The 12,185-nt window shown below is 57.1% G+C and overlaps 2 protein-coding genes across 2 annotated transcripts; one reads left to right on the plus strand and one right to left on the minus strand.

Annotated features, from left to right (window-relative positions):
- Nucleotides 1–1,789: 1,789 nt before the first annotated feature.
- GMORB2_4116 (nucleolar pre-ribosomal-associated protein 1) lies at nt 1,790–5,410 on the plus strand (the record flags this gene model as incomplete). The annotated part of the gene is made up of 2 exons (XM_035466091.1): nt 1,790–1,946; nt 2,094–5,410. 2 exons carry the CDS (start codon nt 1,790–1,792, stop codon nt 5,408–5,410), a joined length of 3,474 nt encoding a protein of 1,157 aa, XP_035323928.1.
- Nucleotides 5,411–5,921: 511 nt separating this feature from the next.
- Nucleotides 5,922–11,688, minus strand: GMORB2_4117 (chitin synthase; the record flags this gene model as incomplete). Its single annotated transcript, XM_035466092.1, has 3 exons — nt 5,922–5,953; nt 6,025–11,285; nt 11,372–11,688. 3 exons carry the CDS (start codon nt 11,686–11,688, stop codon nt 5,922–5,924), a joined length of 5,610 nt encoding a protein of 1,869 aa, XP_035323929.1.
- Nucleotides 11,689–12,185: the final 497 nt, after the last annotated feature.

Consider the following 12,185-nt stretch of genomic DNA (forward strand, 5'->3'; position numbering starts at 1 on the left):
CTCTTTGTCCAGATTGCGTCGCTCACCCATCAACAGCCTTCCAGTCTCTTCTGGACGTGGGCGCTTCCCGCACACCAAAGATTGCATTTCGGGACCCACCGCGCGTGACATGGCCGGGCGCATCCAGCGAGTCCAATGGTCACGGATGCTTTGGAGATGCAGCCCGTTGTTTCTGTGGGGGGTTCTGAATGATTGGCGTATGTGTGTGCGTGCGTGTGTGAGTACCGGGACGGCCGTCCGTTTCTTGTCGTCTCTGTCCTGAACCAGGCCCTAGTCTCCTTTCCCTTTGTTGAGTTTCTGTACTTGTGCTCCTGAAATCATGGTTTAGGTACTCTTCTCGGTTCTGTAATACTCCGTAGAGCAAAGTCCCCATCTTTGCAGATCCTGAATCGGAGTGTTTCTGCAACAAGGGCGTCCACTTTCCACCCTCCGTCATCCGTCATCCGTAGCCTGGTGGGTCATTTTCTGTGCATCAGGTCCCACGGTCGGCATTGGCCAGCATCGGTCAGGACATTTCCTAGTGCCTTGGCCAAGAGTCATGTTTGACCGTGCCATTGGGTGCTCTGACAGACGAACCTGCGACTTGGCATTGCCAGACAAGGCCACACCTCAAGAGGTCTTGTCACAGCCTTTCCTTGGATGAGAAGGCAGAGAGCTCAGAGAGATGAGAGGTCCTCTCCCCCCTGGTCCCTGATATTTTTATCTCCCCCCCCGCCTTTTATGAGCTGTTGTTGTTGTTGTTGTCGTTTTGGATCTCGTTAAGCTCTCGCACTGGCTACCCAGCCCCTTGGGCCTCATATTGGGCTCGGGTGCTTGCTGACGCCTTTGCCGTTGCTGTTGCCGCCTGACGCGTTTCGATGACCTTCTTCGTCTTCTTCATCTCCTTCCCTCTACGCTGTAATAGTCAGTAGATACAAACACGTCTAAACACGACCAAGCTCAGATGACAATCCTCTTCGCTGCATGTCTCGCACCGACCCCCACTACCGTGACCATACAAGTTGGACATCATAAGTCTTTTCATGCTCACGGGAGCGGAAGGGGGGGGGGGGGGGGGGGGGGGGGGGGGGGGGAGGGCGGTGTGCGGCGCATGCCCAGAACGTGTAGGAGCAACGTGGTTGGAGAAGAGATAGTGTCAGGTCAAGAACACCACCGCCACCGCAACGGCTGTTCCCTCCCACCCCTATGTGTCTCACTGAGCCAGAATAGGATTGGACTGCGGAAACTCCGCGCAAAGTACGAGATCAATAGTTTGGTGAATAGTAGATTGCTGATCGCTTCTCACGGCATCCCCGTGGAATGATGGTACTCGTATTGCCGCATGACATGGTCGAGAAAATAAGAAGAAAACGTCAGAGCGCTATTATTATCCACATCTCCATCTCTGTTGCAGACGGGAATCGGAACATGAATCATGATTGATGGAACTTGGGGTGCCCCCCCCCCTCCCCCCCTGTCCTTGTCGTGCAGCAAATCGCCGAGGCCAAAAGCAAGAAGTATCTGTATGGAGACACAGAAGAGAGGGCAAGCACAATCTCCATTTTTTTTTTAATGGGAATGCAGTAGGCAATTATGATTAGGTAATCAGCTTCTATACGGATAAATAGATTCTTCCATTCCGGAATCAACTTCCCAAATCGGACGGTGGGATGGGCGGTGGCGAACGGCAGTATCCAAAAAACTCCCAAGAGAAACAACAATGTTCTTAGAAAAAAAGTTGGAAGAGGAAACTCAATGTCTGTGCCTGCCTCAGCAACCCCACACTCCAGGGTCCTCATCAACCCTCAGCATGTCAAAAAGAGTCGTCGATGAGGCCGACGGCGCTGCTGCCTACAGGAAGCGCCAAAAAGTCGTCCATGAGGTTCCCACGGGGGAACCCATTCACTCGAGCGATCAGTTGCGCAGGCTGCTAGCCTTTGACCAGGATCTGCGTCAAGCAAGGCATGGTATGTTACAATGGGTTTTCCAATGCACAATGTCATATTACATTTTCTTCCTCTTTTTCCTCTCCTTTGTAAAAGGGCAAAGCATAATGAAAAGGAAATGAAAGAAAAAAAGAAGGAAGGAAGGAAACTAACACTCTCCCCCCTCAGGCCTTCAATCCTTCAAACAATTCCTCGACCAATTCAACTCGGACGAGGACCACCGCGATGAGCGCCTCCAGATACTGCAACAGTACCTCGACTCAGTCAAGCCGCGACACATTGACGACGAGGCTGTATACCTCAGCGATGTGATGGAGACCTGGTCCTTCGCAGTGCAGGTCAATAACGACGGCGTCATGTCGTCGGTGGCGGTGGTGTTGGCGCTCCTTCTCCAGATCGTGTCGGGGTATCTGCAGCTGGTCCCACACGGCCTGGGGATGTGTCAGACGCTGATCCAGGAGCGGCAGCTCAAGTCGCTGTCACGCAATTTGTCGTGTGATAAGAACAAGGGCTTTGTGATATCGCCGACGCTGCGTCTGCTCCGCGAGGCCGTCTGCCTGGACGGCGGGGTCTACGCGAAGCGCATCTTCCGTGCACGCAGTTCCACCTTCGCCTCGCTGGCACGCAACCTCGAGATCGCGGGTCCCGAGGCCCAACAGCACGAGGACGCGCGCAGGACGTCGGTGCGTACAAACGCCGTCCGCTTCCTCCTCAGCTGTCTCAAGTTCCTGCACTCGGACGGCCGCAAGGAACTCCTGTCGCAGAGGGAGCTGCTGTCCCACGTCACCTTCATGCTCAAGACTGACCCGCCCTACGTCGTCACTGAGATCCTCGACTCCCTCAAAACGCACGTACTCATGGACGAGCGCATATCGCGCGACATCAAGCTCAGGAGTTTCAACACCAAGACCCTGGTGCGCATCCTCGGCCTGTACACGTACGGCACCGGCACGCCGTACTCGGAGCAGGACAGGGCCGCCGTGGCCGAAAAGGCCCACCAGTTCCTCGTCTACGTGTGCACATCGCCCACCGCGGGCGTCCTGTACCCCTCGACGGGGCTGTACCCGAAGCCGTCAGACGACGAATCCACGCCGGCCAGCCGTCGCCGCGGGAAGTCGTCCTCTTCCAGCGTCGCCCGCCTCGTCGAGGGTCCCCTCATGGACGCCAAGTACGCCGATGAGATCCCCGTGTACAACTTCGTCCTGTCCGAGTTTGCGCAGAAGCTCAAGCCGTGGTCAAGCCTAAGGCACAACCAACTCCTGGTGGCCATGTTCCGGGCCGCTCCCGAGCTGGTAGCCGACTACTTCCTCAACAACCGTTCGTTCACGTTTGAGCCGAAACTGTCGATGACGTGGATCGGATACGCTGCCTTCCTCTTCAACACGATGCAGATCCCGCTGCCCGAATCGTTCGGCGACAGCGCGCACTATGCCTCCGGCCCACCACCCACGTCCATTCTCCTCGACAACATTATCCCCCTCCCCATCAACCAAAAGGTGCTCAGCCGGTGCTTCTCTCTCAAGTCGAACCTGACGTCCTTCTTCGCCACACGCATCCTCATCTCAGCGCTCGAGAAGCTCACCCAGGCAGTTGCCATGCACCACGGCAAGGCCGGCGGCGGTGGCGGCGACGACCAAGACTCCTCTTCACTCGACCCTGCGTGGACAGACGCCAGCCGTCGCCTAGTCGATGCCTTCTGCCAGAGGATCCCGGACATGAAGGACATTGTGCATCTATACAAGACGGTGCCCACCGAGAACCTCCTCCACAAGACGCTGGCCAGTCGTCTCCTCCGTCTATATTACGAGGCCGTACCCCGCGTCGCCCTGGCCGCAAACTTTGACGTGTCCCCCCTCCTCGTGGAAGTCCTGCGCAAGCTCAGCGGCGACTCCCACTCCTCCTCCGTGACCGTCTCACCGGACGCCAAGGCCTTTGGCATCATGGAGCTCGAGAACCTCGTCTCCATCGCCGGCTACTCCCCCGGCATGCGGTGGTTCGCCAAGATCGACAATGACGCCTCACCCTTCACAGCGCTGCTCCGACTTCTCTGCGGCGACGACCAGAGCACCCCATCGCGGCAGATCCGCGCGGCACTGGAGACGGTGGCTATGGAGAGCCAGATCGTGTCCAAGTCTGCCGGTCTCAAGCCGGTGCTTCAGGCCCTCCGGGCAGCGCCGAGCCTCAAGTCCGTGTCCAGCATGGCCACCGTGTGGACCTTCATGGACAATTGCCTCGGCCGGTGCGCCTCGTCACCCCTCAAGTACCTAGAGCTCCTGGGGACATATACCTCCGCCTCGTCCACAGCCTCGTCGGATCTCATAAACCTCCTCAACGTCGCCATAGTAGAACAGCTCCCCTTCGCCACAAGCTCGCTAGACGATGAGAGCAAAAAGTCGCTAGCACGCTTCCTGCCGCTGTACTTCACGGCAGCGGGGCATGAGAACAGCATAGTCCGCGCGCTGTACTCACAAGTGCAAACACACCTCAAGTCAGCGGGCCTCTCGGTCAAGAATCTCGTCGAATCAACCGACACGGAACTCCTCTCCTCCACCTCTAATGACTTTGCCTCATCGTCCGCTCCCAACGCCGACCCCGGCAGCAGCAGCTACAACAAGTCATCAGCCGCCTCGGAAGCAGCAGCAGCAGCAGACCTCGAGGCGAGGCTGGGCGTCCCTCTCCCCACGGCAGACCACGACACCAACACCCTCGTGAAGTGGACCACCCGCAACGTCGAGGACCTGATAGAAGACGGGTGGGCGTCCCGGCTGATTTCCCTCCTGGCCTCAGAGCACGTGCACATCCGCAAGGAGGCTCTGACCAACATCCTCAAGATGGCCAGCAAGGTGAAGGAGTCGTCGTACGAGGAGAGGGAGCAGATATGGCTCCTGCTAAGCGAGTTGGCCGAGTCTTCGCGCCCCCTCGTCGACGGTGGGACCTCGCCCGTCCCCTCCCCGCTCATCGCCTTCGCCACGCACTCCCTCGACGTGCTGCGCAGCCCGCTCCACCCCCTGTACGCCAAGGTCAATACCTTCCTGACGCGCAGCCCCGTCTGGCCGGCCTCCAAGGTGCCCCTCGCACACGACGTACTGCACGGCCAACCCTCCGATGACGACAGGTACTACGCCGAGCTGACCTGGCTACTAGGTTACATGCTCGACGGGCTGGTAACTCCCGCCGACGTCGACGTCTTTCGCCGTCAGCGCTGGTTCGAGAAGATCCTCGCCCTCGGCGCCAACCCCTATCTCAGGGGCAACCTGCGCACGCGCATCCTGCGCATCCTTTACCGCGCCACTTGCATCCCCGGCGCTAGCACAACCCTCGTCACCAGGTTCGGCATCGTCAGCTGGCTCCGTGCTCAGGGTGCCGATGCCGACGGCAATGTGTATCGTGCCTTGATCAGGAGGGTCTGGGATACGTGTGATAAGGAGAGGGTGCGTGCATGGAGTAAAGGCGGTGTTGAGAGGATCGTAGATGATCTGGAGTGAGAATGGGGAATACCCAGGCGTTTGGGGGGGGGGGGGATTTCTTTCATTCATCTTGATATATTCAAATAGCATCTTATACAAACAGCACACTCTTACAATGGACTACATTTTTTGTCTATTCTGCCGAGTAGCTCTTGAAAGACTGTTCGATGAGTCAAGTACATACATATCACTCCTATTCCTATAGTGGCACCTCCACACGTAGTATATGTACTGTATATTCGCCGTACAACGCAGGCTGATGATTACTTTCCCATCTTGCATCCAATATTATTACTTCTTTTTTGTATATCATGTTGATGTGCGCGTAATCCAAAAAAAAAAAAAGCAAAAAGAAAAACAGAAGCCAGACACAGATGAATCAGAGTGACTTGTCAAAAGCAGGGGCGAAAACAGGTAGATAATGACTGATACTAAATCAGAATGATTGTTAAAAGACAAACTCCTCCATATTAAGAACATGTATATCAAGACAGATTCGAAAAAAAAGAAAAAGAAAAATGTGTGTATTTTAGATTTGCCCAGATAGGATGGCCTCGGTCGCTGTGAGGAAAGAGTCAGTAACCATGCATCCATAACAGATTAGTAGGGAAGATGAGTAAATAAAAACGTACCGCTATTGATATAAGCCCTCTTGGCATCGAGAGCAACGCCAAACCTCCCCTCGAGCTCCTGCTTGACACCCTTCTTGGTGACGGTCATGAGATCGGCTGTGCGCAGAATCTCGCGAATCTCGGCAAGCAGGGCATCGTCGCTCGGCAGATCGGCGTGATCCTCTGGCGAGAAGAAAGGTGAGCTGGCGTTGTGGTTGACGTTGAAGGTGCTCATGCGGATATTGTTGAGGCCAACCTCGGAATTGGCGAGTGACATGCGCGAGTTGTTACGGGAGTCGTAGGCGGGAAGCTGGTACCCGCTGTTGTTGTGCTGCTGGTGGAAGCCAAGCGTCGAGGCCGAGCGGCTGGCGGCAAAGGGGTCCTCGCTGACATAGGGGTGCGCCTTGGTGCCGTAGCTAAAGCCGGACATCTCGGAGCGGGCGTCGTCTCCGGCCCGGCCGGTGCCCGTCTGCGTCTCCCACAGCTCGGCCTGGTACTCCTCCCACTTCTTGCGGGGGATGGAGCTGGGATCGAAGATACCCTCGTCCGTCACGACGACCTTGCCCTTTTCGCCCTCGACCACACGCGTGTTACCCCAGTTGAAGTCATCCATGTTCCAGAACGAGTACAGCGGCAGGGCCAGACTGAAGACGGCGATGGCCAGCATGTAGATCAACATCCAGCCAATCATCTCCCACTTGCGGTGCAGCAGGAAGATGATGGCTTGCAGGCCATAGATGGCACCGAGGAGGATGAAGGCCGTCACGGGTATCACGTCGGGATTGGACACACACAGGTAGATCAGGTAGGCAATGTAGGCCACCGTCACGGGCTGCACAACAGTAGACAGGAGATCGACGAAGACGATGAAGCGCATACCGAAGCAGCAGAAGCCACAGAGTTGCTGCATAGGGACGAGCTCCACGAGGTTGTGCACGGTAGAGTTGATCCAGCGACGACGCTGCGACAGGAACACTTCCCACGACTCGGGGGCGATGGTCCAGGCGTGGGCAGACGAGATGTACTTGGTCTTGTATGTCGGGTGGTACTTGAGCAGCAGCGTCGTCAGGTATCGATCTTCTCCCAGGTGCAGCAGGTTCTTGGTATGGAGCGTATCGACACGGATCACCGAGTAGGCGTCCACTATGTCGCGGTTGACGAACAGCGGCTTGCCAGAGTCGGCCGCGCGGACACGGTACATAGAGTAACAACCGGGCAGACAAGACACGGAACCAAACAGACTCTCGAAAGCCTTGGCTAGATTGTGGGAAATCCAGTACTCATACACCTGGATCATGGTGATGATGGAGTGTTTCTCGTTGGACAGGCCAGTCTCTCCACAGACACCGATCAGACGCGTATCAGACATGAAGGAAGCCACCATACGCGTTGCCGAATCGGGAGCCACGACGGTATCAGCATCGATCTGGAAGATGAATTCGTAAAACGTCGGATTTACGCCGATGATGTTGCGTATCTGGTGATACAGCTCCAGCTCCATGGGGCTCATAGGCAGGTTGTAGTGAACACGGTGCAGGAAGCGCATCAGGATCATCTGCGAGTCACGCTTACCACGGTTGCCTGGCCTAGAGACTTCCGAAGGCTTGCCGACCTTGACGACGACGACGAAGGGGACGATGTGACCCTGCACCTCATACAGACCCGAATACACCTTGGCCATGTTGTGCTGCTTCTGGCCTTCGCCCAGAGACTCAAAGCTCAGCGGCTCCGGATCGACCGCTTCGGACACGCCCAGGATGTCGAGGACGATCCTAGGCGTAGGCTTGTCGTTGCCCTGACCAATAATCATTCCGTCACAGATGATGCAGAGGAGCTTACGCTTGTCATCGTAGCGCATCCTCGCCGCCGAGTCGATAGCACGGCGAATTGAGTCTTCGTCTTCGGTGTAGGCGGGGATCTGGCACATGACGAACTTGTCCAGGTGCTCGGGGACCGAGTGGCTTCCGAACTGCAGGGCGGCGAAGAACTTGAAGGCGATGATGGACGCAATCAGGATGGTGATGGCTAGGATGAGGTAGCTGGCAAACTTGCACTTGACCGAGTTACGGGTATCGACGTCAGCGACGTAGAAGAGCCAGTCAAGGCAGGTGAGCATGCGTGTCTTGGCCGCATCGTCGAGGTTGAGCCTGTTCCAGTACTTGGTGATGTCACCTCCGGATCTCGACTGGAAGAGATCGACGAGCGAGGAGTCCATGAAGTCGGTCAGCTTGTCGTCCTTGGGCGGGGTCTCGCCCGCCTTGGCCTTGAGACGCAATCCACCAGTCAAGTACGTGGTCAGGTCGTAGACGCGGCCGTTGATGCTGGCGACGGCGTTGTTCTTCTTGGCCAGCTTCTTGATGTACTTGGGCGTGTAGCCGATGGCACCCTTCCTGTAGTTGGCCTTGAGCATCGTCATCTGCTCCAGGTACCAGTCGGGGCGGGAGTCGTTGGTGTAGTAGCGGAAGTCGTGATACTTGTAGTAGATGTCCGAGACGTCGGCCACGGTAGGCGAGCCGGAGATATTGGTGCTCTTATAGTCCAACGTCACGGTGGGGTCGACGGTGCCGTCCTTGCCCTGGCACAGGGCCGAGACCTGGACAGGAAACAAAGCGCTGGCATCGGTGCCGGCAAAGTTCTTGAGCAACTTGTCCGACAGGAACGGCGGGTAGTGGTGCGGCATGAACTTGCCCAGGTCAAAGACGTGTCCACGGATGGCCACGTAGGATCCCTTGGACCCCTTGGCGCCATTGTAATCCGACAGCTCTGCTGAGTTATAGACATCCTGTTTCGGGCAGATGGCCATAGGGAAGCCGATGATGATGAAGACGAAGAAGCAGCACGTGAACCAGATGATGAAGTTGATGGCCAGCTTCTCTCGCCAGGCCAGGCGGACGTCCTTGCGGGGCATGCGACCGATCCACTTGATCAGGAAATCGGGCACGAACCAGGTGAGCAGGTAGACCAGGAACAGCCAACGCTTGCGGCTCGGGCTGTCCTTGTACTCCTCGACCTCGACCATGTTCTTCTCGTTACCCCGCTCGGCCATCTGCTCGCGGGTGTCGAGGTTCTTGAACATGTCGCCCGCGCCCATGGCCGACGCGCCGGCCTCAGAACGGCTGTCGTCACCAGAGTAGTACCCACCGTGGTTCTTCTCGCCGTACATGAGCGGGGTGTTGCCAGAGTTCAGGATGTTCTCCCTCGAGGCCGAGAAGGGCATCTGGTCACCCTGCGGCGACTGTCCGTCCGATCCCAGGTTGCGAGCACCAATGGCACCACCACCTTCGCTGAGGTGGGTGATCTCCATCCAGCATCGCTCACTGAGGAAAATACCGGTAGAGCCGAGGAGGACCTCGTTGTGCGGCCATCGCTTCTCCTCGACAAGGACCTCTGTGCGCTCACGTTCACTTCCGATGAGCATCGTCTCCGTGTCGGTGAGGCCGAGAAACTCGCCGAATGGCAGGAAAATGTCAACGTCAACCAGGCGGAGGCGCTGGCTGATCTCGGCGATTCCAAAAGTCTGCATCTGGGTTCTGACGCATTTGCTGTCAAATTGGTTGGCGATGCGACGATCATTTGGCTTCAGGCAGAAGATGAAGTAGGCGTTCATGTTGTGGCTGTTCAGGACCTTCTGCACACTGTCGAGAGACGACAGGAACTGGCCGGAAGCGCCCTGCTCGGAGAGGGCCTTCGCCGAGTTCGGCAATGACTCGCCGCCGTCGCTTCCAGTCTCCAAAGCCTCCATGGCCTTGAGCTGCCGCTGCCGGTAAGCAGCGGGGCCTCTGCCCCTGCCCTTGCGGGAGACAACACTGGGAGCACGAGCAGGCTTGGAGCTGATGGTGGCCTGCATGATGGCAGAGCGCTCGTGGGGGTGGGTGACGGTCTTGAGGGCCTCCTGGCCCATGAGCTTGAGGACGAAGTCGCTCTTGCTGCTCTTGATCATGTTGAGGATGTCGCCCGAGACGACCTCGCCATTCTCCTCGATAAGGCCATTGACCGGGTAGTCGACCTCACCGGCAAAGTGCTTGACAGTGAAGGCGGCAGAGATGTTCTGGGTGTAGAAGTTGCTTCCGGGAAGCTTGGCACTCGAGGCACCGACCTCGATGGCAGGGTTCTTGCCGTCGAAACGCTTCCGCAGGGCCTCGAGGAGCTGCATATCGGTACGGTTTCGGCGGGTCTGGTCGTCGAGAATGCTGAGAAGACCGTTGCCGGACTTGAGCAGGCCCCGGACGGTGTCGGTGTTGTCGAAGTAGCTGGAGGGTGGGATGCTGACCTCCTCAGACTCGAGAATCTCGGTCTTGCGGTCGAAGAAGTGGTGGAGGGCGACGTTGTAGACAGACTCAGCGGCGGCGTTGTTGAGAAGCTGGTCGAGAGTGGACCTGGTGGCGTCCTGCTGGGAGAAACCGGGGAAGTCGACAATGGAGATCGTGTTGGCAATGTCCTCCTCGGGGGCACAGACTCGCTGATTCATGCCCTCCATGATCCAGGCGACGACGAGAGAGTAAAGCATGCGGGCAAGCTCATCGGTGTGGGCACGAGCACCGTTAGGGTCGAGCATGACGGTGACGCGCTCCTTGCTGATGATCTTGTTCTTGTAGCCCAGGGTCCTCTGGAGATCAGCGGCGCTGACGCCAAGGAAGGCAGCGACAATGGCAAGAACATCCTTGTTTCTCACTGCAGTAAAGGTGTTGCCGCCCTCGTGAGAGAAGCCACCGCTCTCATTACCGTTGGCACGAGTGTCATTAGCCGTCTCGAACTCGAGCTGGCCGAGGTGCAGGATGGCGGCGAGGATCTGGCAGATTTCGGCAATGTCGCTGCGAGGGAATTCGAGCTTGCGGAGGCCATTCTTGAAGAGCTGGAAGCCTTCGGCGTCGTCGATGCCGACCTTGAGCTGGGTGGGGTGGCCAAGGTACCTCCAGCGCTGGGCGTCCTCGAGACCCAGATGGTTCTTCTCAGCGGGGCTGGTGCCGGCCAGGAGGTAATAGAGGACGTGGAAGTTTCGCTCGCCGGTGGGCACGTTGGTCACACGGCTCCTCTCTAGGCGGTGATCCAGGAGCTTACCACCAAGCAGAGTGGGATTGGTGGTGACGGACGTGTCGTACTGCAGCTCGTAGAAGAGACCAGCTTTGGAGGCTGTCGGGGTGGTGGCTGTCTTGGTGGTTGTGAGGGTGTCAAAGACGTAAGCAGCGTGGGAGAGCTTGGTAGACAGTGGTGTCGATGACTTGTTGAGGATGGCCGTGAGGAAGTGAGAGCGAATAGTGGATTTTCCGGAGCCGGACTCGCCACTGAAAGACGGAACCCAAGGTTAGCATATTGCTTCTCTCCCTTGCTTTTCTACCGATAACCATAAAAGAGGATTCGGTCAACTCACAGGAAGACGGCAGCCTGGTTCTCAGTACGATGGCCGAGCCTCAACCATGCCCTGTTGGCGAGTTCCTCGGCGCCGGCCATGGCGCTACCCTCGGTGCCGCCATCGGGACCCCTGGTGGAGGAGGTATATGTATTAAAAGAGATGAGGCCGTGAGAGGAGAGGTTGGCCGTCGGTCGGGAAGCATGGAAGCGACTGGCGAGGTGGGCAGTCAGATGGGTGTCTGACTGAAGGTGGGCGGGCAGAGACGGGAGAGAGGGCAGAGTGTGAGGCCCTGTTCCAGTATCACCGGCGCCCATGGGACCCAGATTGAGGGCCATGATGGCCTAGATACCCAAGAGATGGTGGTCGGTGGAGATGGTGGTATGATCTGATGTTCTGGCGGTCGGTAGCTGACTTGATTGGGGAGATGGGAAGAAGCCGGGGAAGAACGAACAAGAACAAAGGGGAAAGGAGAGAAGGGTCTCTAGCAAAGAAGGTCCAAAAGGGAAAGGAGGAGAGGTGAAAACACGACGAATCAACGAATGTATGAGGGAGATGGGGATAACGGAAAGCAGAAAGAGGGAGAAGAGGAAAAAGAAGAGAGAAAAGAGGTAGCAAAACCCGCGTCAGATGGACAAGTGAGCGAACGTGTCTGCGTCTTCAGAGGAATGGGGATGGATGTCAGTGTCCACCGTCGGACAGAATGGTGGTGGTTTGTTCTGTCGTCGACTAGCCGGGGGTGGGAAGAGAGGGACTAGGAAAGCTGCCAGGTACATGCAGTTTAGGTCACTGTATACGGTGGAATAAAGTACCGGAGCTAGTCAAGAGACTTTGA

The sequence above is a fragment of the Geosmithia morbida genome (assembly GCF_012550715.1).
Source record: "Geosmithia morbida isolate 1262 chromosome Unknown scaffold_2, whole genome shotgun sequence".
Taxonomy (NCBI): Eukaryota; Fungi; Ascomycota; class Sordariomycetes; order Hypocreales; family Bionectriaceae; genus Geosmithia; species Geosmithia morbida.